Source organism: Dinoponera quadriceps, unplaced genomic scaffold (assembly GCF_001313825.1).
Source record: "Dinoponera quadriceps isolate SergipeBrazil2010 unplaced genomic scaffold, ASM131382v1 scaffold113, whole genome shotgun sequence".
Lineage (NCBI taxonomy): Eukaryota > Metazoa > Arthropoda > Insecta > Hymenoptera > Formicidae > Dinoponera > Dinoponera quadriceps.
This window is the reverse complement of record NW_014554899.1, coordinates 687,155-712,271: the sequence shown is the minus strand read 5'-3', so window position 1 is coordinate 712,271 and position 25,117 is coordinate 687,155. Positions and strand designations below refer to the sequence as shown.

Below are 25,117 nucleotides of genomic sequence, written 5' to 3'. Positions count from 1 at the left end.
AATTAGCAGAAGCATTACATGTATCACAAGAAACAATCAGCAGACGTTTACGAGCAATGGGAAAGATCAATAAACTCGGTAAATGGGTCCCACACAATTTGAATGAACGTCAAATGGAAAATCGCAAAGTCACTTGTGAAATGCTGCTTCAACGCCACGAAAGGAAATCATTTTTGTATCGAATTGTGACGGGTGACGAAAAATGGATTTATTTTGAAAACCCGAAGCGGAAAAAATCGTGGTTTTCACCTGACGAAGCCGGTCCACCAACACCAAGGCCAAATCGCTTCGGCAAGAAGACCATGCTCTGTGTCTGGTGGGACCAGAGCGGTATTGTGTATTATGAACTCTTGAAGCCCGGCGAAATCATTAATACACATCGCTATCGCCAACAAATGATTAATTTGAACTACGCATTAATCGAAAGACGACCGGAATGGGCCAGAAGACATGGCAAAGTGATTTTGTTACACGACAATGCGCCGTCTCACACAGCAAAACCAGTGAAAGACACCTTGAAATCGCTTGGATGGGACATCCTTCCGCACCCGCCGTACTCCCCAGACCTGGCGCCATCTGACTATCACCTCTTCGCATCAATGGGGCACGCGCTCGCAGAGCAGCACTTCAGCAATTTCGAGGAAGTTGGAAAATGGCTCGACGAATGGTTTGCCGCAAAAGACAAGCAGTTTTTCTGGCATGGTATTCATAAATTACCTGAAAAATGGGCGAAATGTGTAGAAATCGATGGCCAATATTTTGAATAAAAAAAAATTAATTTCCCTTGAAAATTACGTGTTTTTTTTTTACCAAAAAGCCGGAAAAAACTTTTATCCTCCTCTTTTTACCGCCTTCCGATGCCTCGATTGCATTTCTTTCACTTTGAGTGCAGTCGAAAAGACTGTGGTAAATGCAAGAGTCGTGCTCGCATTTCACTGGTTGATTCCGGAGGGAAGTCAATTCCCGGCCCCTAGGTTGCGCTAGTTTGCGGCATTTTGAAATTTCATGTGGGCACCATATCGCGTGTAACCGTTCGTCTACTATCGTGAGAAAAAGAAAATCGTTTGAGGACCTTTCACGGAGGACGTTATGAAGCACTGAGCTGAAGACGTAATTCCGAAGAACTTTGTCGAGTGACGCACACTCGAGACTGGACGAACTGATATTCGCGGCGTAACTTGCTCGCACGCCGTGCGCGTAGAGGTTAACCGGCATCCAGCGATAGCGAGATGATCATCGAGACCGAGAAGAAGAGCTGCAAGGAGCTGCTGATACAGCGGATGCTGCTCGCCAGCATATCCAGCGTGACGCTGCAATTCTTCCTCCTGTGCTGCCTCGTGCTCTTCACGAACCTGAGCACGGACTATGCTCACTGGCTGTACGCGACCTGGTCGGCCTTCATGTCACCACGTATGTGGATCTACCTGCTGATTCTCATCACGGTGACCTTTGTACAGGGTTTCCTCTGCAGCAAAATCTACTTGCGCAGTCCATCTTATTACAAGAGCAGATTCACCAAGCTATGCTCGACCCTCACGACGCAAAATCTGCTGTTGTGCGCCTTGTATATCATTATCGGCGGTACCCTCGTCTGGCTGTACTTGTCACTGATGGGTGGCAGGTACAGTTCACCGGTCGTTAAGTGCAGCACCTTGCAGGACAATTGTCTGGCGGAGGAATACTATTTCCTGTTACTCAGTGGCTTCTGGAATGGATTCTACTATTCCCTCAAAAGCGACAATGTCACCCGCAGGTATTTCCGCTTCCCCATCATAGCACAGTCCAAGTTCTGCCGGCTGAGACGCAGCATCTGCGCTGTGCTGCCCATGTTGACGATCTCCTCAGCTTGGTCAACTCTATATTATACCATGACTTACTACTTCCTGGGATCCTACTATCGCAGCACACTGTCTGCGTTGTCAATGCAGATAGAGCAGTCCGATGTCTTGGACACTGTATCCAAGCTGCTGAACTTTACGCTGATATCGCGGCTGTGGCTGCATCAGTTCCTCTTTGCACTTACAATCAGCAGCACACACCTGTTGTTCGAGATCTACATGACCGAGTGGGTGTGGTTCAAGATCGGCACGAGCGGCACATTGAGCTCGGACGACTCCGAGCTGACGCTCATCGACGCAATCTCCATGGACAAGGTGCCGATAATACAACATTTGGGCTACCTGGACCTGGTCACCATAGCTCAGAAGGAGCAACGCAGGAGGGTTTTACTGTTCACTCTCAGCCAGCCAGGTGGTCATCCGTACAACTGGAACTGCGTGGTGCAAAAGTGCATGGATCTCCTGAAGAACTTCACGATCAATCTCAACACCATATGCTTGAAATTGCCGGATAAAACGTTTTATACCGCTGCACCTCTGACGACGATGGTCGCAACGCAGAACAACTACCTGTATCGCATGCGGAAACTGGTGCAGGAAATACCGCCGCCGACGCAGGAAATACCGTTGCCGTCGGCTATACCGATGATGATATCGACGACGATGCCAACGACGATGCCAACGACGATGCCGACGACGACCGAGATCGACGCAAAAGTTGATCCCATGTGCAATGGCTGGTTCGTTCAGAAGTTCATTAAGCAGAAACGAGACGCCTTGGTGATTTACCTGCTCTCCAAGCCGCTCATCAACTACGTCTTCGGCGAGCAGGAGGAAAACAAGATGCGCTACGTATTTTCCAACGGCCAGTTAGTGATCTGGGCCGTCGAGGCGATCTCGTCGCTTACAGTGTCCTCGTTAACCGAGGATTCCTACGGTATCGTGCAGAAGGACGTGCCGACCATCATCTACGTCCTGCTGGCGGTGAAGCAGGCTCTCGACAAGCTGCACAAATCGGGTATGTCGGTCAGGAGACCCCAGACGGAGGACAAGTCGACCAGGGAGATCTTCACGTCGTTGCGCAGCACGATTAAGCGCAGCCTCTACAGAATCATCACCAACTTCGAGCCGTACATCAACGATCTTTACCTTGAGCCAGTGAGAATAGAACAGCTGCAGAATTTTCTCAGTTACAAGGAGTGATTTTGTAAATATTCATCTTCACCACGAAGTGTACTTATGACTCACCGGGCGAAACCGTAAGCCGAGGGAAACGCTGCATCTTGAATTTATCGTGCGACGTATATTGTATTTCTTCTTCGCTTCGAACTGTCGACAAAATGCTGCGTTTCAGGCTTATCGTGTTCGCTCGCACCCTATGGACTCGAGTTAACATTTTAATTTTTATCTTTTACCCGCGTGGGAGACGACGTAATAGTCTCGTTAGTAATTGTACAGTCGAGAGTATCTGCATTGAAATATGTATGTTGACGAAACCTATTACAGCAGTTGTGTATGCAATGTAACACACGCACACTGGGACGGACAAATATCTCAATGTAGGTACATTATTCGATATTTGTAATTTAAAATATAGCTGGTAAGATAAACGGATATTTCTTTCAAGATGCGTTTACAGTGCGCATCATTCGGAGTCTACAATTCGTTCGCGCGTTCTTATCGTGTACGTTGCTCAAGAAATAATTGTGGAATCGCACCGAATGGACGGTTCTACTAAATAACTTCGCGCAATCTACAAAATCGCGAGAATATGAAATGCAATTGTAAAAATAACATGGATATTTTTTCAAAACGTATATTGGTTCCGCCAAAAAAAATAATCGTGGAATCATGTTAGGTGTACGGTTTTACACTGAATAATGTAATATCGCGCAGACTACAAGATACACAAATATATAAGATGTAATTGAAAAAAATAACACGGATATTTTTTCAAGACGCATTAGTCTGTACCATTCGGTATTCATTGTCCACCTGCGTTTTTATCATACACCGCTCAAGAAGTAATTATAAAATCGTATCGAGTGGACGGTGTTCTACTAAATCATTTTGCGGGCAAACTACGAGAACCACAAATACAAATAAAATGTAATTGATAAAATAAAGATATTTTTCCAAGATACATTAGTGCGCACCATCTGGAGTCCAATATCCACATATTCTTATAATGTATATTGCTCAAACAATAATTATGGAATCGTATCGAACGGACGGATCCACTAAATAATCTCAGTCTTCTACGAGGACCACAAATACGAGAACAAATAATCGTAATACGAGTACGTTTAGCAAAGATTAAAACGCATCGGTAAAGAAGTACTTAAATATTTATTTTTACAAACTTAAAAAACAGCGTACACACGATATATTACGATACGTAACGTGTCGCAACACAGTTCCCACATCTTATTTACTTACACGTTACATTTTTCTTAGATTTTGTACAACGCTGATATTGTAAAGTAACTTATCCCGCAACATATGCCAGTTCTTCGTTTGCGCCTCTTGGATTACCTGCAGGTACTCCCGTAGCGCGGGCTTTCCCGTTAACGTCGGGCCGTGCCACTTGAGAAACACCGCCAGGTAAGCCTGCGACAGCTCGAAGTCCGTCTGTCGTACCATCATGTAGCGGATCATCTTCATGAACTGTACCAGTAACGTGTGGGCCGAGTGCTCGTCCGCCGACAATGACTGGATTTCGAAGTCGATGGCACTGACGTTCATCGCCTTCAGTATCTCCACCACGTCGCGGAAGTCGTCGGTCTCCTCGGTAGACCGCAGACTTCTGCCGAACGACGTGAGATTTCGCAAGGTGGAGTGTACGCTCCGCTTTTCGTCCGTCTCGCCGATCTTCAGGTCCGAGAAGTCGAAGCGCAGATTCAACGACGGCACCGTGGGCAGGAAGAACGGTGCGGTCTCCGGCACCTTGGGCGCCTGCTTCGGCTTGTTTCGCTGCTTGATGATGTCTATGTCGAGCAAATTCTGCCACCTCGTTTGCGCCACGGCGGACATCGTGATGAGATCGTCGTCGAGCTGATCGGGCGACACGTAGTCCGGCTCCACGGCGACGTCATCGTCGTCGGGCTTCTCGCTCTCCACGGACGTGCCGGGGAGCTCCATCTCGGGTATCATGTACTCCTTGCCGATGGCTCTCAGCGAGATGTGCGAGAAGAGCATGCGATTCGACCACAGGAAGACCCCCAGGTTGCCGGCATGCGTGGTCGCCAGAAACTCGCCGGTTGGGGAGAAGTTCAGGGACGTGCAAGGTTCAGGAACCTGCAAGTATATTCGTTGTGTCCAGCTCGAGTATTTTCTCAACAGTCATTTCTCGTCAATCTGAAAGCGAATTCGATCACCCTACGCCGGATTACACACTAAAGGCCGCTACACATCAAATATCCAAGTACAATGGCACAACATAAGCACTTTCATGACGAAATAATGTATATTCTGCTGAATATACGCAACAACATCGTTATTATGTGTTTAATCGATCAAAATGATATGGTGGGTCTAAAATATAACAGCCTCCGATGTGCGATAATTCGGTATTATGCGGGTGATCGAACTCGCTATGAATAACGTGAAGTATCGGTCGATGTTTGTTAACGTCGAGTTTACCTCAAAGATGTCTATCATGTGCGAAGACGGTATATCCCAAGTACGAATCGTGCCGTCCGTAGACGCTGTGGTCAACCACCTGGAGTTGGGGTTGAAGCACGCGTCTGTTATCTGGCTGGTGTGTCCTTCGAAACGTCGAACTATCCTCCTAGTATCCATGTCCAATAGCACAATGATGCAACTTTGCAAGCATACAGCTACGAGAGAGCACTCATTGTGGTATCGTATCCACTCGATCGAGTTCTGCAGCTTCAATATCGTCCTCGCTGCATTTACACCTGACGAAAAACAGGGTTTCCTATTGAAACTTCGTGTTCAGTGGTACCAGGAGGAGGAAATATCAGATTCTCACCCGGGAAATAAATTACATAATACTATAGATAATTTATACATTAATCAAGTATCTAGAATACCCGGGTATTAAGAACAGAAAATTTCACATTACTGTATTTTACACGCAAGATACACGTACCTTTCTTGAAGGGCTTGAAGTCCCAGAATTTGATATACGCGTCAGTGCCGGCGGTCATGACAGTTTGCATCAGATCATCGACCATGACACCCTTGACTATGGCGCCCTGGTGAGCGCCCTCGTTGAAACCATTGGTTACGACCCCATAAGACGCTCTGTGCACACCCGATTGGATGTTGAACCTGTCCACGTGCCCAGTACTGTAGCCGATCACAACGAAGTTGCCGCACTTGGTCACGTACAGGCAGGTTGCCTTGACTTTGCTAATGTCTTTGAACCCGTGAGGCCTGAGCTTCAGCTCGCCCATCTTCTGCAGATAAGTCGACCACGTCGAGACCACGGATATATCGTAATGTATCGCCGCTACGTTACACCATTCTTTCTCTCTCGTTGTCCCGGCGGAGAAGTCGACGATCGGCGGCATCAGCAGCGGGTCCTCGACCAAGCGAGACCTCCTCTTCGAGGACTTCCGATTGAACGATGCTCTGCCGAGGCTTCTGTTCAGTATCTCCGTGACAGTGGAGAACAGCCGGAGCGAGGAGTCGCTGCCCGCGGTCAGCAGGTAGTTACCGTCGTTCCCGTAGAAGCGCACCAGCGTGGGCGGCTCGCCGTGACCCTCTCGTATCCGCAGGAGTCTGCCTGCGCCGGCGGTCGAGTCGAATATCCATAGCTTCAGGGAATTGTCAACCGAGGATGTGGCCAACATCGGTTCGTTCGGTATGTACTTCATACCGGTGACGGCTGCGCCGTGCGCTTGGCAAATCTGGTTCTCCATCCTGCGATGCTCCAGGTTCCACAACACGATGTGACCGGACGGACTGCTCGTTGCCATGATCGGCTGGCCGTCCGTGCGGAAGCTGATGGATACCACCGAGCCCCAGTCCTGCACCAGGTCGAAGAGGCTCTCGTCGTACTTGAGATTGTGCAGGATGATCTTGCCGTTGCTCAGACCCACAGCTACTACATCTAACGCCGGAGCTTGCTCCAACGCGGTGACTTTGCTGTCCCATCCCTTGAACAAATGAATCATCTTCAGATTCTTGATGTTCCACAGCTGCAGCTGGCCCTGCTCGCTGCCGAATAGGATCTTGTTCATGTAGGTGTTGGGATGCATCATCGTGGTGATCTTGAAGTTGGTGTTGCTGAAGTTCAGCTCCGACAACAGTGTCTCCTCCTTGATGTCCCATATCCTCAGGGCGCTGCTTTCGTCGACCGACAGCAAATGAGCACCGAACGGCAGCAGGAGGTGCACCGGGCACTCGTGATCCTTGTAGGTATGTTTCAGCTCCATCCCTCGGCGCCATGCGTATATGTTGGTCGCGCTCGCTGTGTACACGTGGAACGTGTCGGTAGCCAGGGCGGTGATATCGTCCGGATGTTGGCCCGACACGCTCAACAGCGTGAAATGCTTGCAGTCGTACGTGTGGAACGCCCTGCCGATGCAGGTGACGATGAAGTGCTCCTTTCTCCTGAGGATGTACCGTGTCACCAACGGTATGTGATTGCTAACGTAACCGAGCGCACGGTTCCGTGCGAATATCTTGCTCTGCACCATGCTGCGCGTTTCTCTTCGTCCGCTTCGAGACGAACGTCCGAACCTGCTGGCACAGGTTATGCCGCTTTAACTCGGCAATCGCGATCGAAACACTCTGACAGACTCGAAGGAGAACTTATTCTTCTTCTTCTTCGTTTGTACGGCTATCGGGCGTCCGAGCATCCCCTTTGTTTACAGACTTCACAAACTCGAGAAAGATTACGGTCGAGATCACGCTTGGTGCGCGGCAACTGCGAGGACGAACGGAGGAGAAAGAGGAATGCTGTGAATTTGTAGCACGTGGTCCGATTTCGGCATGAAGAACATGCAATCGTTGTTACGCGGTGAGAAACGATGCGGTAGCCAATAAACTTACAGCTCTTATGGTGGTAAACAGTACGTTGATTGGCAGAAGCCATTCAACTCATCCGCCCTCTCGCGGCTATATATCTTGGGTCTGTTTCTCTGCTGTAGTGGCTCTATTCCTCTTTTTCTTGAGATTCAGTGAGGGAAAGAGAGGAAATGAGAACTAATACAGCAATAATGCAGCAATAAAAAACATTCCACATTAGTTTCTAGCGAATTTGATCGAATGCATTAGTACTCGCTAATGGTGTTTTCGATCTTACTGACCCGACTCGGAGTCATCGTATTGCATTCTGATTGGTGCATTTCTCGGATATTTAAGGACATTCTACAATGCATCGCAAATGCCCCGTCGTTAATCGCGAAAAATAGCAATTATCAGTTACAAAGTGCTATTTTGGATTGCAATGAGACGTTATTATCAGTTGCTGTCATCAAGGAGTTAAAAATTGAGCAACTTTAGTAACTACGACTGTTTATTACAGCGGAAATGCATCTTGTAACTAACTAGCAGTTGCCACCTTTCGCGATTGGCGGCGTTGTATTACAGAATACTCTTTACAGTTTTATTTGTAGACGTTTAGCGTGTGAAGTCGCGCGAATCTACCGATTTCGGATAATTTCTGGTTGTACCTGCCACGTACATTATTTGTTATGGACGATTTACAGTATAGTTTTGTGTTACTTATTAATTACAGGACAAATTGTTTTCTGCTTTGCTAATTGAAATAAATTTAATAATAAATAAATAAATTTCTGCTTAAATCCCGGGTACTTTCGTAAAGAAATGGAGGAAACGTGAGAAAGGAAATTTTCGTCTGAAGTTATGACTTGCATTATTCCTAATCTATAATGTTCAACGATCTTGATAATAAATAGTGAACTTTTTCAACGATTTACAGAGAAAATTATCAGAAAAGTGTACAGAAGCCAGACGAATTTTTACAAATCTCAGGCGACATGGCAAACACTGGTTTATTAGTTTTGACGAATCCTGCAAGGGTGAAAATGCTACTGCCTGTAATTAAGAAGCACGTTTTGAAGACGCTGTACATACAATACCTCCCGGAAAAGAGCATCTTTGCGTCAGGGAAATACGATAATAGTAATACGGTGTCGTTGCAACGGAGAGGCCTGCAATGCTCTCAGAACATTGTGGACATTTATGTGAACACGTCTACGATCTCCCCCAGGCTCGATGTCCGTGTCTTGCTCACTAATACAAAGTATCCCAACAGATCTGTTATAAACACCAAAAAACCCGTAGAAATAGTTATCTTCGATCGGATGTGCAGTAAGAAAGAAGCTGACTCATTCATACAAGACTGCTTAGCCAATATGTCAGTGGACTATAGCTTTGTCACTTGCAACGACGATCAGGATCAAATCGATCATAAAGACCCAGAATGTCCCTCTGTTCAAAGGGTAAACACTTATAGGAATGTAGTGCTGGGTGGCACATTCGATCGATTGCACAATGGTCACAAGATAATGTTGAGCGAAGCTGTTCTACGTTGCACAGAGAAGCTTACTGTTGGTGTAACTGATACGAATATGATTTCTAGTACGATTTCATTGTTTATATTATTCAGTCCCGATCGATTTAAGTGTATAACAGCAATAATTCTAGTGAATTCGCAGAAAGAAAATTATGCGATAATACATTATATCGTACAGTACTTTAATATGATATAATATGAAATATTTTCAGGTAAAATATTATGGGAGCTTATAGAACCGTGTACAAAAAGAATAAAGGAGGTTAAAGAATTTCTGGAGGATGTAGACTCTTCGATAACATATGATGTTGTTCCTATCAATGATATGTACGGACCTACCAAAGATGATCCAACGTTTGAAATGCTAGTTGTGAGTCAGGAAACAAAGCGTGGCGGTGACAAAGTCAATGAACTGCGGTTGCAGAAGAATTTGGGTAAACTGGATATTCACGTAGTAGAATTGGCAAATAACGAACATTATAATGAACATGAAGAAGCCAAGATCAGCTCGAGCAATCACAGGATACGATTGCTGGGCATGAGGCTTCAACCTCCTGTAAGTGTTCTGCACTTACAACACAATACAAAATGCAATCAATATTTTCTGATATATGAGATTTTTTTATGTCGCGTTTAAGTATTACAGGATTAACATCTATTTTTAACAACTCTTTTGCTTAGAGGTTAAAGGACAAGCCCTTGAAGCCATACATCATCGGTTTGACAGGCGGTATTGCGAGTGGAAAATCTTCAATCGCTGAAAAATTACAAAATCTTGGCGCTGGTCTTGTGAACTGCGATAAGTTAGCTCACGATTTATATTTACCTGGAAAAGTCTGCTTCCGTAAAACAGTCGAGTATTTTGGTCCTTCCATTCTCAATTCCGATGGATTTATAGATAGAAGGGCACTTGGCAATATAGTGTTTAACGATAAGGTATGCATTCATACATAATTTCTTACAGTCTATTATTATCTATAATTTAACAGATCATACATGGATGTTTTTTTGCATCTGACAGAAACAGTTGGATGAGCTAAATAAACTGATTTGGCCTTGGATTCTAGAAGAAGCTAAGAAAAAGGTAGCTACTCTATATTCCGAAGGTCACGATGTTATTGTGATGGAAGCAGCGGTTTTAATTCAAGCTAAGTGGCAGAACGTCTGTCACGAGATTTGGACTTGCATAATTCCGCAAAACGAGGTGAGTTACTGAATAATTATATTTGTGTATCTATTAACTATAAACATTTGTTTATGTCTTACAATTGTACAATATGTTTTTCCATCAATTACATAAAATATTGAATATGAATATAATAATAATAATAATCAAATGACAATAATCGATAAATAAATAATCAAAATATATGCCATATTTAAAAGTTTGATATATTCACGTAATTTATAATAAATTCTTTTTATTTTATTTTTATTAAATATATTTACATACAGGCTATAAAACGAGTAATGGATAGAAATGGACTATCTGAAGAAGCGGCAAAATCGCGAATTCAAATACAACCGAGTAATACAGAGCAGGTTAAAGAAGCGAATGTTGTCATATGTACTTTGTGGAATCACAGCATTACACAGACGCAAGTGGAAACAGCATGGAAGGAATTGACAGCTACGTTATTCGAAGAATCGCGGGATAAATGAATTCTACATACGGATAGAAGATTCATCTATTTTTTAACAGACATATATATATACATATGTAAACGAATGATAGAATCCTTTATGCATGTGGAATAAAGAATTACTTTCTTATGTGATTGAAAACCAATGACAGTAACGAATTACTTTTAAAATATTATTTCCTCACGTCTGATGATAATTGTACAAAAAATTTAGCTCTGTGCGGAAATAATATTCCCATAATAATATAACCATTTACTTTGTGATACAATTTTGTACGTACGAAATATCGATAGTGTATTATTATTTAAGTGCACTTGTCACAAGGAGTGTAAAAAAGGATAATAATAGATATATGTTAATAAAGATATAAAGATATTGAAATGTATAAAATAATATCTTCATATATATACTGCCTATATATACATATCTAGAAAACACTACGATGCTGTAAAGATGCTTTGAGAAAATAAGACGTCCGAAAGACGTCTCTGAGACATCTTTTAGACACGTGTGGATATATATACATATTCTTGATCTATGAATATATATTATTTAGCGAATAATATATTATCGCTCAATATCAGTTTCTCTTCCTTGTCCTCTTGCAAATTCGTCATCAAGGCACTTAGGAATAAGCGAAAGTCGGTTTTCAATTTATCACCACCTTCATCGACGTTACACTTGACATGAGAGACACTTGAGAAGCTAGACGCTTTATCAGATAGTTTCAAAATTAATCGGGTATATATATATTTTCATCTGTTTTATACTTTATACGAAAACTTAAACGTTAACTCTTGAAATCCGATTCTACGATACGTGCATCATCGATACTTGCGAATACTTACAAATGATCTTCGACGCATTCGATGCAGCGTTATCGGGATCGAAATGAAGTATTACGCAGCTATTCGGACCCAGCTTCGAGCCGTTAACAAAGTAATCGTAAAATTCTTTCAATTCTTTCGAAGAATCCGGCATCTGCGCGCTGTACACGAGTATCACACCGTGTACACCTTTGCGCATAGCAGACCAGCAATTCTTGAATCTGCAAAACGTCCGCCAACGTATTCCGTTTTGCCGTTCATGCTGAGAGGTCCCATCTGGCAAGTGAATATATTGCTCCCTACTTGTGATCTCCGCTGCAATCCCACAGCTCGATGTCTCTCAAGATACGCTCGTTGTTCACCTCGACGTCGTCCACTTCGAACTCGAGTATTCGAACCCCCTGGGTGGGGTGATAATCGTATGAGATTTCCGTGGCGTCCGCCAGAAAATTCGCTATCGTTGTCTTTCCGCTCTAGATAAATACACAAGCACGATCATTGTTTCCGCTTTCACTTTGCTTTAATAATAAAACATTTCGCTCGGAAATGTGCGTTCGAGACATTCGCGCACGGAGAGAGAAACGGTAAATCGTCTTACCCCAGTCGGCCCTATCATTACTAATTTTAACGTATGCATTATTTGACAATGATTGTCGCATGTGTACCATTATACATGACGCGAGCATACACAATATAGTGTATATTGGTGTTTGGCAATTGTTGCTATAGTGATTGTCACCTGTACACGTGGTATAATCGATTTTGTCAGGGAAGTGAACTTATATATATGACCCGCTAGAATAGAGCTTAATGTCAAATCAATCTTACAAATCATATTGTATATATATATCTGTATGTATATATACATAAAATTCAATTTCTCACATTGTGTATAAAATTGTAAAATTCATCCGAATTAGTTTTCCACCAAAAGTCAGAGACAACGTATCTCTGATTTGTCGCAGATTAATTTGTTTTATTACGAAATACATCCAGTTGATTTTGTAAATAAACGTAAAAGTAACCACGCGATATGTGAAGTCATGATTTTATTCATTACACTGATATTCTTATACATGTATTGTGGTGTCGGTCTCTCTAACCTTAATAATAATACAATCAATTATTCTTGCTGTCAAAATAAGATTATTACAGCAATAAACACATGTCACCGATATAAATTCATTACAATAATAATATGCCCGTTACGTCAGTAATTATGATAGAAGATACAAGCTACTTGCTGCGTGTAGATGTATTGTTATATCGTGAAGTACATTTTTTGTTGTAATGATGGGAAAAGGTCTTTAACAATAGGTAAATATCATGAGATAAAATATGCTACAATTTATTTAGAATGTTCGTAACTATATGAAGATATATTACTACTAATGAAGATATATTAAACATCATTTTTGCAAATATAATGTGGTGATATTGATATTACATATATGGATGAGACCAATATTATACTTACAAATTTTACTTGTACAATAGTGCAAATCAAAAAGTACTTTGGAAAAATCGTGATTCTATCAAAATTGAAAAAAATGTATTATAATCAAGTTTATATTAAATTTTATTGATATTAAGTAAACAAACCACAAAATATACATTTTACATTTTAATACATATAGCTATTCCCAATTGTAACGCACTTTTAAAAACTGTTCTATTTGTAAGAATTTAAATTTACAGTTCATATGTTCATGTAAGTTATACTTCTATAAAATTGGCCCCATCCTTACATACATGTACAATTTTTAATAAGTTGAAGATTAATTCTATGTCAGTAAAATTGTAATTTTTATTTATGCACTTAGCGTCTCGCGGCTACGCTATCGTGTATCGCTTATAATCTTCAATGATTACGTTACATCATGAAAAGATATAGTATAATCGCATATCGCGTCTTCCATACTATTTGATGGAAATATACATTTATAGTATACGATTAGATGTGAGAATTAGTCTCAGAATTTCTAAATTTTTTATGAAAATAATATGACGATTCATGTGCAGTAGACTAACAATTATTCGTGATATTAATTCATGGTTTTGTTAAGGGAAAGTAAAAAAAAAAAAAATAAAATAAAAAAGGGACAGTACACAGGAATTTTAAATACCGAATGTTTCTCGTTTCGTTTGCTTTAATCTACTGCCATAGATTCTTTAGGAGCATCCTCAGGATAAGATAAGCCATACAAAGCTAACAGAGCTGCTTTAGCTGCTGCTTTCTTGGCATCCTTCTTGTTTTTAGCTGAAACAAAAATGTTCACTTGTAATCGCATGTCAATAGTTTGAGCTTTTCACGATACAGTCGTTCCGCAAAGTTCGGCACATACCTGTTCCTGAATAGTTGACCCCGTTAACTTCAACGGACAGAGTGAACATCGTGTTTGGTGGATTACCAAGACGATCAACTTCAACGTAGGTTAGCCCAGGTCTCATCTGGTTCAATAACATAACCGGATGGATGTTCGTAGGATTCGGCGGCAGTTCCTTCTGTGTAGGAGCTTTGGGCGAGCCACTGTTCTCTTTCTTGATTCCTTTCACAGGTGGCAAGCCAGGACGCGTGACCGGGACCGACGTACCTTGATTATGCCATTCGAGGAAAAGCTTATAGAGCGCGAAACTGGCCACTGAGCTCCACGGGATCTCGTCCTCTGCGGAATCCATCGGTACATCTTCGTTATTTTCTTCCTTCGTAGTTTCCGAGGACGAATTGGCCTGTCCATCTGACTCGGCGTCCAGACGCGCTTTCATAGATGCGGCTGTCATTTTCTCCAATAACAACGCTTTCAACGCGTTCTCTGCTGCGGCTTGACGAGCAAGCGGCTTCGACAAGCCTTGTCCAACATATGTCTTACCATCGAGCTGTAATCATCATGTATTATCGTTGACGAAATATAAAGTCCGTGTTCTGAACTCTCTTTTATCGACAAAAATGCCTTAAATGGGGCTCCTCAAGTAGTTCCTAAGCTACTTTTAGCGGCATTTTTATCGATAAAAAAGAGTTCGGATTAAAAATTATTATGCCGTCACAGCAGAACAGGACTTTTAATTAATGTCCGAATGATAGCGTATTATGCAAAGATTATTCCGTAACGTTACCTCAGCATGAACGAGATAGAGCGAGTTTGACACGTGGCCCTGTGTCTCGGGGAATGTAAATTGACATCCGGCCTTCATCTCGTTCAATACCATGATCGCGTTCTTCGGCTGCAGAGTCTTCCTCAAACGTTGATTCATACGAAGACGCTTCAACTTTTTGTTCACTTTAACTATACAGATAATCGGATTAGATATATATGTACAACAGCGCGAACTAATTGCGATTTATCGTGAGTATCAGCAAACAAAAGTTCACACCGACTGCCGGAGGGTCAAAACTCAACGGTGTGACACCGGAGCGTTCGACGCAACTCCTGGATCTTCAAATTTGCGCAGTGAATTGTCATCATCAATGGACCGCTTTAATATTAGTGGACAACGTAATTATTTCAACTGTTCAGACAACGGCAAAAAGGTCGAGAAACATTTTTTTCCTAACGAGTTTCATAACGACCACGTATTCAAGGAGAAAATTGGTTCTTAAGAATTCTCCAAAACTAAATTTCCCTATCGGATGCATTCTGAAGCCAAGATAGATAATTCATACATACATCAAGTGAAAGCAAAAAATGTAGACGACAGTGCTATTCTTTTACATGTGCGAAATGTACTTAGAATTGGCTCCTAGAAACCTCGGATATAAGTTAACACAAAAGTATGCAATGGATTACACACATGGCCGTAAGCTGGGTTTTGCAAGCACTTACATCCAGGAGTCTTTCTTCGCCACCTCGGTTGCTCCTGCATGTCGATATTCATGCTCTCAGACATGTCACCTTCGTCGTCCATAACATCATCGGGTTTGTTATTACTAGATGTTGACGCAGCTATCGGAGGAGGTGCAGGCGTAGGCTGAGAAGGGATAGATTGTGGTCCAGCGGGCGCAGACGGCGGTATCCCACTTTGCTTCAAGATCGGTTTCAATCGTTGAGGCAATGGAGCCGGTGTTGGCGGTTGCTGCTGCTGCTGTTGCGGCGGTTGCTGCACCTGCTGCTGCTGTTGCTGCTGTTGGTGTTGTTGTTGTTGCTGTTGTTGCGGCGGCGGTTGTTGCATCTGCTGTCCCTGTTGCTGCAAGTGTTGCTGAGACGTTACTTGCTGTTTTACTTGCGGCATCGGCCGTGTCGGTGGAGCGGTCGGAATTATTTGCGCTGGTTGTTGCTGTTGCGATTTGATGCTGGGTACATTTTGCTGTACGTTCCCTTGTTTGTAGTTGCTGTGCTGGTGGGGCTGCGATGTTTGGTAACTTCCCTTTGTATTATACTGCAAAACATAGGGTGGGTCGCCGCTACACAAGGAACCTCTACGGTTGTGCTACCCCACCAAGGTCTAGCATCGTATATGTGCACTTTAAAGCAATTAAACGCTACCCCCATAGCTCATACCAACCAGGTCAACTTTACTGTGGCCAACGTCTCTTTACTCATGACTGAGCCGAGTTTGTTTGAAATTAATAATAATGTATATTACCGACAAACGGTGCGTGTGTCTGATGTAAACAAATATTTGGAAAAGTGATAACAATGAGACTGTATCTCTCTGGTTGTGGGACCTTGAATGTTTGGACTATTTTGTAAGATGTAACATAAACAATAAAAATGTTTAGGTGATCGTAAGGGGATAGTCAGCTCGCGCCTTAGGATCACAATCGCTTATCTATCTGTCAACGATTGCAAATTGTCGATTATTTGTACCATATGCTTTCTTCTCTTTGTGCACAAATTGAAAGACTCAAGGCTAAAAGGCATCAATACTAGTAAACGCGCCGATCATCGTTGTTGTAGGACCTGGATACTAATAGAAATTGATCTTTCAATTTGGATAAGGTATCCAAGAGTCCGAAAAAGGCATCATGCGGCTGATGCCGCAAACGGGACGCTTAGATCATTTTTTGCATCACAAGAACTTGCTTAGGCACGAGTTCAGTACGAACTACCAAGAAAACGGCCTACGGTAGGGTATGCTATGTGGGCAACTGACGACCTAGTCCCTGGTCGAATGCACCTCCTCGGTATTGTTGTATAGCTACTAGAACCTGCGTTGCAGGGGAGGGGAAAGTAGGAACCACTAATTAGTACATGCAAGTGGAATAGTATTTTGGCAGGAAATGGAATCCATATTCGGATTACAAAGTAACTAGTAATATCGCTACCAATCGATATTATCTTCCTTCTCAATCCTTCTTACGTTGTTATTTTGTACGATCAATGCTTGTTATCAATTACTTGTTACTAAAGAAATGCTTGCATTTGAATTGAAAAATTTAATCTTCTTAAATTAAATGGTTAAAAATATGCTATAGTTTATTTAAATTTTATCAGATTGTTATAAATTTCTATGGACATGAATATATATACATATCTAGACTTGTAACTAGATAGTTTTTGTCCTGAAATAGAAATCTTTCTGAAAGCATATAAGATCGTACAACATAAAATTGTAATATTTATAAGCTTCTTATATATATTTGTAAGCATTGTGTCAAATATAATGAGTATAATAATATGATTAATATCAAATATGTGTGTGTGTATAAAGTATATTGGGTAAATAACCCTTAAGTACAGATTTACCCGTGAAGATATACAGAGTGACCCATTTTAATTTAACCACTTAAATAACTCACTGGGAATGACCCAAATCAAAAAAAGTTTCGGGACAAAAGTTTCCTATTTTTTGGGGGGAAATTGAATGGTGATCTTGAATTTGACCTTGAAGTCGATTTTCAAGGTTATTTCAAGGTAAACTTCATTTTTTTTTAATAGGAACCCCTATTTTTGACCCCAGATTCTGATAGTGCTTGAAATTCTGCGTTCAACCATATGAATTTTAATAGGGGTCAAATGTCATTTCAAGGTCAAAACGTCAAAATAACAGCATTTTTAAGGTTTTTTAAGGTAAAATATATTTTTCAGACATATGCGTCATGCTAAGGGTCAAAAATTTCATGGTCAAATAGTCGAAAAACTCCATTTTTTAAGGTTTTTATTTAATTTTAGCTTCAGGTTGTGTGACATTTAAGATTTATCAATCTTAGTTTGAAAAAAAATTAGTCGTGACCTTAAACTTCACTCTGGAGCCAAAAGTCGAAGTTACTTCAAAGTCAAAGGTCAAAATAATGAAATTTTTAAGGTTTTTTTTTTTCAAAAATCATCATAAGGATTACGAAGCGTGGTGTTGGTAGTTTTTGAATCATTTTTCTCCTGTCAGCGTTCCCCAGGAATAACGACTTTAACGTGGCAGAACTTTGTTTCCATCAGGGTGCTTGTTTATCGTGAGTCCTCTATTGAAATCAGCGATTTCAGCATTTAATTTACTGCAACTAACATTATTTCAGAAATTTTTAATTTAAGTTAAAATTTGCGCCCTCTGCATTTAATTTACTGTAACTAACATTATTTCAGAAAATTTAAATCTAAGTTAAAATTTTTTAATATCAGTTTTATTAAAGTACAGAAAAAAAGCGAAGTAAAATAGTGCTCTCTAGGACTAATACTGTATTATCATTACGGCTGATTATTCTGCTAATCACATTATTGATATGGTGATGGTTTTAGGCGAATGCTAGAACAATTACCGGGCAGCAGCACGGTGGTACGCTGAACGATTTCCTTTAAGGCGTCATCCCAGTCATGTGACGATACGTGCGTTAACTATTAGAGCTCATGGTGGACACCTTAACCGTCAGCGCAGACGTCACGAATACGATGAAAATAATGCTCGCGTTTTGACAGTCTCAGCAGCTGTACATCTTGATCGTCAAATCAGCAGTCGCACAATTGAAAGGGAAATCGGTATTCCACGAAGTACTGCTTTAAGAATTCTTAGAAATTTAAGATACCATGCATATCACATAACTTTGGTTCAAGAATTAAGGCCAAACCATATTCAAATGCGAATTGAATTTTGCCATTGGGCTTTAGCAAGGATACAAGATCCTGACTTTTTCAGGTATGTGCTTTTTTCTGATGAGGCTAAATTTTACAGTGATGGACAACTTAATAGGCATAATTGCCACTAATGGTCAGATGAAAATCCGCACTGGTACAGAGCTGTAGATCATCAGAATAGATGGAGCCTTATGGTGTGGTGTGGCATAATAAATGGCTACTTAGTTGGACCTTATTTTTTCGAGGGTAATGTTAATAGAAACAGTTATTTAGAATTGCTTCGAGATCGATTGCCAGGGCTGTTAGAAAATGTTAATTTAGCAACCAGAATAATAATGTGGTGGCAACAAGATGGTGCAGGACCTCACTTTGCACTAATTGTTCGTCAGTTTTTAAATAACCATTTTAATGCAAGATGGATCGGACGAGGAGATCCAGTTAACTGGCCACCTCGCTCACCAGATTTAACTTCTCCTGATTTTTATTTATGGGGTTACATTAAAAATGCAGTATTTTCACAACAGCCCACAACTAGAGCAGACATGGAAAACCGTATTCGTCAAGCTTGTGAAGCGATTCCAAGAGAAACTTTATTAAGAACTGTGCCAAATTTTCATAGACGATTGAATTTGTGCCTTGAAGCTAATGGTGGTAATTTTGAACACTTACTTTGTGGTTAACAGTTATAAAGGTAACAAAAAGTGAGTGGCAAGGGGACTCACGCTAAACAAGCACACCATCGTGAGTGGCAAGGGGACTCACGCTAAACAAGCAACCCATCGACTATTTGACCGTGAAATAACCTTTGACCCTTAGCATGACGCATATGGCTGAAAAACATACTTTACCTTAAAAAACCTTAAAAATGCTGTTATTTTGACGTTTTGACCTTGAAATGACATTTGACCCCTATTAAAATTCATATGGTTGAACGCAGAATTTCAAGCACTATCAGAATCTGGGGTCAAAAATAGGGGTTCCTATTAAAAAAAAATGAAGTTGACCTTGAAATAACCTTGAAAATCGACTTCAAGGTCAAATTCAAGGTCACCATTCAATTTCCCCCCAAAAAATAGGAAACTTTTGTCCCGAAACTTTTTTTGATTTGGGTCATTCCCAGTGAGTTATTTGAGTGGTTATTTTAAAATGGGCCACCCTGTATGTTTCATTGAGTAAAAATATCATAACGATTTTTAACCTAGGTTGAATGCAGTATTATCTTGTTTTTAGTAATAGAATATATATATATATATATATATTATCTTGTTTTTAGCAATAGAATATATATATATATATATGCAATAAATATAAAGAATAAAAGTCTATTTAAATTGAAATCTTATGAGAAATGGTTGTTTTTAACAATGATAATGTATGATGTGATTGTTGGGAGCAAATTGTAACATCGGTATATAATATATGGTGTATAATAATTGCGTAAAAAATTTCATGGTAATATTCTGTAAGAATATTTGATCAAATGTGAGTGAGAAAAATTAGTATAATCTATGAAAGAGGTAAACTACATGTCAATGTTATGTACAAATATATCTATACTTAAGGGCAATTAACTGCATGTAATAATACTCAAATTCCTTTGATTTTCTTTCCTGCATTCTACCTCATAGGTCAGTTTTGTCAGAACATACGGCAAAATTATTTTAAAGATGCCCACATATGCATATGTCTACATGTATATATACATATATTTATTTACTTCCCTCAAAAACAAGATATTTATTTTCATATAGTTTGTCAAAAAATTGTCACAACCATAATTCTATTCACTGTGCAAATTACTCGTATAAATTACTCATAATATAACTTACTTTAATATGGCAGTCTTAAATGCATTAAGGACCATGATTGATGGTTAATATGTTTCATATTTTGTTGCAGCGAAGAGATACCAGCTGATACATTTAATAAACGCACCTTATATTCTACTGCTAAATAAATTCTCATGAATTTATTAATTTAAATTATTTTGAACTAAAATTCTGGTTATTATTAATCTGAACAATTTCTATACCTTTTTATTGCAAATAAGTACTTGGGCAGTGAGGATTATGTGCGAATCAATTGAAAGAATCTATTTACACTACATATGTAGTGAACATTAAACATTAACATCATAAAAACGTCTCAGAGATAATAGAACATCTCTGAGGCGTCTTTTAGACATGTATGTTATGTGGGTATTAATATATTTGCAACATAAAATATTAGGTTATAGTTTTATAGGCTCGGAAGAACCTGTTTTTTTTTCCATTTTTTCACGGAAAAGTTGAAAAAAGTCTTTTTTAATCACATATTAGGCCCACAACCGCTATGTTTACTTTGCGAAACCCACAATTAAGATTTCAATCTTACTTATTTTTTTAGTAACGCAATTCTTTTACTTATTATATATTTCATTGTATCGATATAATAATCCATAGAAGCAGATATAATAAATTCCAAAAAAAATAAAAAAAATAAATAACGAACTTACATTAGGTGGCGGGCCGGTGTTCGAGTTCCGCGCTGCAAGAAAAAATGAAGAAATCATTTATCGGTTCTACATGAGGACACAATAATATATTAAGCGATAAGGCGAAGAAACTTGTTCCGCCAACTGAGAAGTAAAAAATAAAATATTTATTTTCCATTACGACGATATCGATCGCGCTATGCACTCGGTAATTACTAGGGGGAGCTTCTCATCGTATTCGCAATTTATAAAAAATGGACGCGCTGGCTACGCCATGCCACTCGTAATCATTAACGTCCGCGACTCATACGTGAGGCAGAAATTATTTATAACCAGACACAAGTGTACGACCGTTACTTTTGTTTTTACTCGCAGGCATACTTAATGGGAGAGTTGCTTGTACTCGCGATACATATACTCGGCAACACATATACATAACGTAGAGACACGACGAGCCGGGGTCTTCGCGTCTCCGTAGAACTTACCATTGCCGTAGTTTGGATTCGGCCGGTTTCTCGTGTACATTTTGTCGCAACCGCTATCACCGATTCGTTTGGCAAACTCTCTCCGCTATAACAATCGATTGGGTGTGCTTTTTAACTCGCAAAGCAAACGACAGTGATCCCCGAGGAAAGTTTCACGTAGGAGGATCGATTCGTACAAACGCCTCGTCCGTTCCCAAGTAACTTTTACTCAACACTGAATTGAAACTCAATGGTGCTAATTCCTTACGATGCCGTAAGCGGAAGTGACTCCATCGGCGGAAATGGCTGGCTCCAGCGTTGCTGATTGGCGCGCGATGTATTTCATTCATCCGTGATTCGACGATGTGAAACATATTTCTATTGACATTTCGGAACGCAGCTAACATCCAATGAAAGAGATCCTTTGAAAAACGACTCAGAAACAAATCCTCCCATTGGACGACGACTGAGTTCAAGTATTCTGAAATACATCGAAAGAAAAGTGCTCGAACAGTTCTGGAAGCAACTGGTAGGCGGTAGAAAATTCACAACATATTCATTTCCGATGTATTTCGGAATAAATGCAAACCTTTGGATAATTTTGCACATTTTGAAGCTGATCGAATTGTAAAGTGTTGCCACATTTCAACCGCCAATAAAATTTGACATTACTAGGTATTTATAATCGGATCTTTATCGTTCATCTTTAGATATTTTATAGCCAATGAAATGAGCCGTACAATATTTGAAGAAGAACTTAAGACGATCTTATGTGTAAAATCCGACAGTGAATACCGACTTAGGTTATACTTATTAGGATTTTTCAATCGCACGCAACGTATCTACATTTTCATGTATCGTGATTTGATTATTTTGTTTATAACCTGTAGCCAAGAACTGTCTAGAAGGACGGTTGAACAAAATTCAATTTTTTATTTTGCTAAAGATTATGTATATAATTAGTTCATTCTATTTATTAGTTCTATTTCACTAATAATTCTTCAATCTTAATTTTTTATTCTAACCTCCCAACCGCACCGCAGTTGTTGGATTGTGAACACGTGGTGGAAAGCCTAATTTAACGAGAAAAGAATGGGTCGTCATAAAAAGGTATTTTGTTATTTGTGTACTTCAAATGGAACAAATATAAATAATAAAAATTTTAAGAATATTTGTTAAATGTTAACGAAACAACTATTGAACACTTATCTGAATAGTTCATACATTCGCACATACACAGTAGTACTAATGTATTTATAAATAAATTGTTAATTTGTCAAAGGTTTTTAAAAATTCTATACGAAAGAATATGCAAGTACGATCTTTCCTTCTTTTTTTAGGGTCGATGTGTCAAGCGAAATAAACAAATAAATCTGGAAGAAAAGGAAGAGTTGGTACAGGCACCTCATTCCTTTATATTTCATCGTGGCTTGCCAGGAGAACACATTGTAGAGCTTACCAAGGATTTTCGTAAAGTTATGGAACCTTTCACAGCCTCATCCTTAAAGGCTCGCAAAAAGAACACCATAAAAGACTTTGTTTCTGTCGCAAGTGCACTTCATGTTAGTCACATGTGTATATTTACAAAAACAGAATTGGGAATGTATCTTAAGCTTTGCAGGTACTGTAATACTTTTTGAGAAAATGTATAAATAATACTTTATCTGTATTTATTTGCGAAATAACGACTTAAATATTACAACAGACTGCCCAGAGGACCTACTCTCACTTTCAAAGTACATAATTTCTCCTTGGCAAGAGACGTAATATCCATATTGAAGAAGCAAATGGTGTACGAGGAGGCGTTCAAAAATTCTCCTCTGATAGTTTTAAATCATTTTAGCGGAGAAGGCATGCAGTTGAAGCTTATTGCTTCCATGTTTCAGAATATGTTCCCAACTATAAATCTGACCACTGTAAGTTCCGCAAGTAACAACTAATTTAAGAATATTTAACAGGTAAATATTTAATAGATAAATTAATGGCACTGCAGATTAATCTAAGCACGATTCGCCGTTGCGTGTGCTTGAATTATAACGCAGCCTCGAAAACCATCGACTTCAGGCATTATGCCATTAAGGTTGTGCCCGTGGGCTTATCGAAGGGTGTTAAAAAACTAGTGCAAGCGAAAGTACCGGATTTGTCAAGGTGTCAAGACATCTCGGATTTCTTGACGAAACCGACCATGTCCGAGAGTGAGGCGGAAGACGATGAAGCCAACCACGTAAAACTGTCACAAAAATTATCTTCAAGGGGGAATCATGCTAACTCTACGAGTGCGATCAGATTATCCGAACTGGGGCCAAGATTAACGTTGCAGGTGAATCAACTGAAGTTGATGAATTTACACAGATATATATCTATTCCTGATGTGTGTGTGTTAAACATCAACGTTTATTTCAGTTAATTAAAGTAGAAAATGGCCTTCTCGACGGGGAGATACTCTTCCACGAACTTGTATACAAAACGGAGGAAGAGAAACTGGCGATAAAGAAAAGGAGAGATGAGAAGAGGAAACTGAAGGAAAAACGCAAGAGGACTCAAGAAGAGAACAAGAAGAAGAAAGAATTACAGAAGCAGGAACACAAGGAAAAATCGCTCAAAGGAATTCAGAAGAAGAAGAAGGAAAGCGAGATACTGCTACAGAAAATTGCAAAAGAATCTGCCGAAAATAACGAATTGGAGGAGGACGACGACGCACAATATTATCGCGACGAAGTGGGCGAGGAACCTGATGAAGGTGAGAAAGAAAAAAAAACATGAACATCCGTCGATTTTAAACGCATGTTCACAATCGTTATTCCTTTTTACGCGTTCATATTTCGATTCGTTTAACTCGATCCAGATGTAACAGGACGGACTTTTTCCGTTTCAGATCTGTTCAAAGCAAAAACCGGCACGAAGAGGACGCACAAGCACACGATGAGATACAAATCGAAGAAATTGAAATTCGACAAATCGTAGAATAAAATTGTAAAAAATAATATAATATTTCTGAAATAAAACGCGCGTTACATTCGAGTCTATGCGAAACTGTCAATAAACGTAATCATATACATACACTTTAGCAAAGTGTTTCAAGTATATAAGCGAGAGCATTAATAATTTTTCAATCAGCTCGCCGTTCAAGTATCTTCTTAAAAAAAATATATATACGATCAAAAATCGTTTTTCTCAGTCGGAAAGTCACAGTGACTATCACTCAATTATAATGCTTTCACTTGTATAACTTGTACAAGAAATGATTATATTTGTATAAAATTCTTACGTTACGTCAATTACAATGTATTTCTCTCTTTTTCGATTACACATCTCAGTATGTAAAAAAAATAATTTTATCCGTGATCTTTTGAAAAT

At 40.1% G+C, this 25,117-nt stretch overlaps 6 protein-coding genes across 7 annotated transcripts; 3 read left to right on the top strand and 3 right to left on the bottom strand.

Moving 5' to 3' along the window:
• Positions 1-1,215: 1,215 nt before the first annotated feature.
• On the top strand, positions 1,216-3,979 carry LOC106742489 (nucleoporin NDC1). Its single transcript, XM_014615458.1, has one exon. It carries the CDS (start codon positions 1,230-1,232, stop codon positions 3,039-3,041), a length of 1,812 nt encoding a protein of 603 aa, XP_014470944.1. The 5' UTR covers positions 1,216-1,229; the 3' UTR covers positions 3,042-3,979.
• A 189-nt stretch (positions 3,980-4,168) lies between these two features.
• LOC106742486 (WD repeat-containing protein 36) lies at positions 4,169-7,771 on the bottom strand. The gene is made up of 3 exons (XM_014615455.1): positions 5,953-7,771; positions 5,481-5,758; positions 4,169-5,135 (listed from the first exon to the last, which is right to left on the bottom strand). The coding sequence occupies exons 1-3, from the start codon at positions 7,505-7,507 to the stop codon at positions 4,281-4,283; spliced, it is 2,688 nt and encodes an 895-aa protein (XP_014470941.1). The 5' UTR covers positions 7,508-7,771; the 3' UTR covers positions 4,169-4,280.
• Positions 7,772-8,491: 720 nt separating this feature from the next.
• On the top strand, positions 8,492-11,140 carry LOC106742644 (bifunctional coenzyme A synthase). 2 transcript variants are annotated; one of them, XM_014615805.1, is made up of 6 exons: positions 8,492-8,520; positions 8,755-9,416; positions 9,564-9,907; positions 10,033-10,287; positions 10,373-10,555; positions 10,807-11,140. In XM_014615805.1, exons 1-6 carry the CDS (start codon positions 8,507-8,509, stop codon positions 11,011-11,013), a joined length of 1,665 nt encoding a protein of 554 aa, XP_014471291.1. In that variant the 5' UTR covers positions 8,492-8,506; the 3' UTR covers positions 11,014-11,140. The 2 variants fall into 2 exon arrangements, with proteins under 2 accessions (XP_014471291.1, XP_014471293.1); XM_014615807.1 differs by lacking the exon at positions 8,492-8,520 and adding an exon at positions 8,527-8,650.
• Positions 11,141-11,245: 105 nt separating this feature from the next.
• Positions 11,246-12,482, bottom strand: LOC106742645 (intraflagellar transport protein 22 homolog). The gene is made up of 4 exons (XM_014615808.1): positions 12,421-12,482; positions 12,126-12,295; positions 11,844-12,043; positions 11,246-11,707 (listed from the first exon to the last, which is right to left on the bottom strand). The coding sequence occupies exons 1-4, from the start codon at positions 12,457-12,459 to the stop codon at positions 11,544-11,546; spliced, it is 573 nt and encodes a 190-aa protein (XP_014471294.1). The 5' UTR covers positions 12,460-12,482; the 3' UTR covers positions 11,246-11,543.
• Positions 12,483-12,854: 372 nt separating this feature from the next.
• On the bottom strand, positions 12,855-22,205 carry LOC106742589 (double-stranded RNA-specific editase Adar-like). Its single transcript, XM_014615700.1, has 6 exons — positions 21,782-22,205; positions 21,318-21,349; positions 15,644-16,196; positions 14,937-15,106; positions 14,168-14,699; positions 12,855-14,082 (listed from the first exon to the last, which is right to left on the bottom strand). The coding sequence occupies exons 1-6, from the start codon at positions 21,819-21,821 to the stop codon at positions 13,973-13,975; spliced, it is 1,437 nt and encodes a 478-aa protein (XP_014471186.1). The 5' UTR covers positions 21,822-22,205; the 3' UTR covers positions 12,855-13,972.
• Positions 22,206-22,586: 381 nt separating this feature from the next.
• On the top strand, positions 22,587-25,117 carry LOC106742473 (protein Peter pan). Its single transcript, XM_014615428.1, has 6 exons — positions 22,587-22,870; positions 23,101-23,381; positions 23,466-23,676; positions 23,754-24,080; positions 24,164-24,500; positions 24,636-25,117. The coding sequence occupies exons 1-6, from the start codon at positions 22,853-22,855 to the stop codon at positions 24,722-24,724; spliced, it is 1,263 nt and encodes a 420-aa protein (XP_014470914.1). The 5' UTR covers positions 22,587-22,852; the 3' UTR covers positions 24,725-25,117.

Coding starts and splice junctions, on each gene's coding strand:
- LOC106742489 (XM_014615458.1), top strand. CDS start 1,230: ATGATCATCGAGACCGAGAAGAAGAGCTGCAAGGAGCTGCTGATACAG.
- LOC106742486 (XM_014615455.1), bottom strand. CDS start 7,507: ATGGTGCAGAGCAAGATATTCGCACGGAACCGTGCGCTCGGTTACGTT. Junction 5,759..5,952: donor CTTCAAGCCCTTCAAGAAAG/GTACGTGTATCT, acceptor GTTTTTCGTCAG/GTGTAAATGCAGCGAGGACG. Junction 5,136..5,480: donor ACATGATAGACATCTTTGAG/GTAAACTCGACG, acceptor ATATACTTGCAG/GTTCCTGAACCTTGCACGTC.
- LOC106742644 (XM_014615805.1), top strand. Junction 9,417..9,563: donor TGATACGAATATGATTTCTA/GTACGATTTCAT, acceptor AAATATTTTCAG/GTAAAATATTATGGGAGCTT. Junction 10,288..10,372: donor ATATAGTGTTTAACGATAAG/GTATGCATTCAT, acceptor TGCATCTGACAG/AAACAGTTGGATGAGCTAAA.
- LOC106742645 (XM_014615808.1), bottom strand. CDS start 12,459: ATGCATACGTTAAAATTAGTAATGATAGGGCCGACTGGG. Junction 12,044..12,125: donor GATTGCAGCGGAGATCACAA/GTAGGGAGCAAT, acceptor GACGTTTTGCAG/ATTCAAGAATTGCTGGTCTG. Junction 11,708..11,843: donor GAATGCGTCGAAGATCATTT/GTAAGTATTCGC, acceptor TATCTGATAAAG/CGTCTAGCTTCTCAAGTGTC.
- LOC106742589 (XM_014615700.1), bottom strand. CDS start 21,821: ATGTACACGAGAAACCGGCCGAATCCAAACTACGGCAATG. Junction 16,197..21,317: donor ACACCGGCCCGCCACCTAAT/GTAAGTTCGTTA, acceptor TATGTTTTGCAG/TATAATACAAAGGGAAGTTA. Junction 15,107..15,643: donor GCGAAGAAAGACTCCTGGAT/GTAAGTGCTTGC, acceptor TTATCTGTATAG/TTAAAGTGAACAAAAAGTTG.
- LOC106742473 (XM_014615428.1), top strand. Junction 24,081..24,163: donor GGCCAAGATTAACGTTGCAG/GTGAATCAACTG, acceptor CGTTTATTTCAG/TTAATTAAAGTAGAAAATGG. Junction 24,501..24,635: donor GGGCGAGGAACCTGATGAAG/GTGAGAAAGAAA, acceptor TTTCCGTTTCAG/ATCTGTTCAAAGCAAAAACC.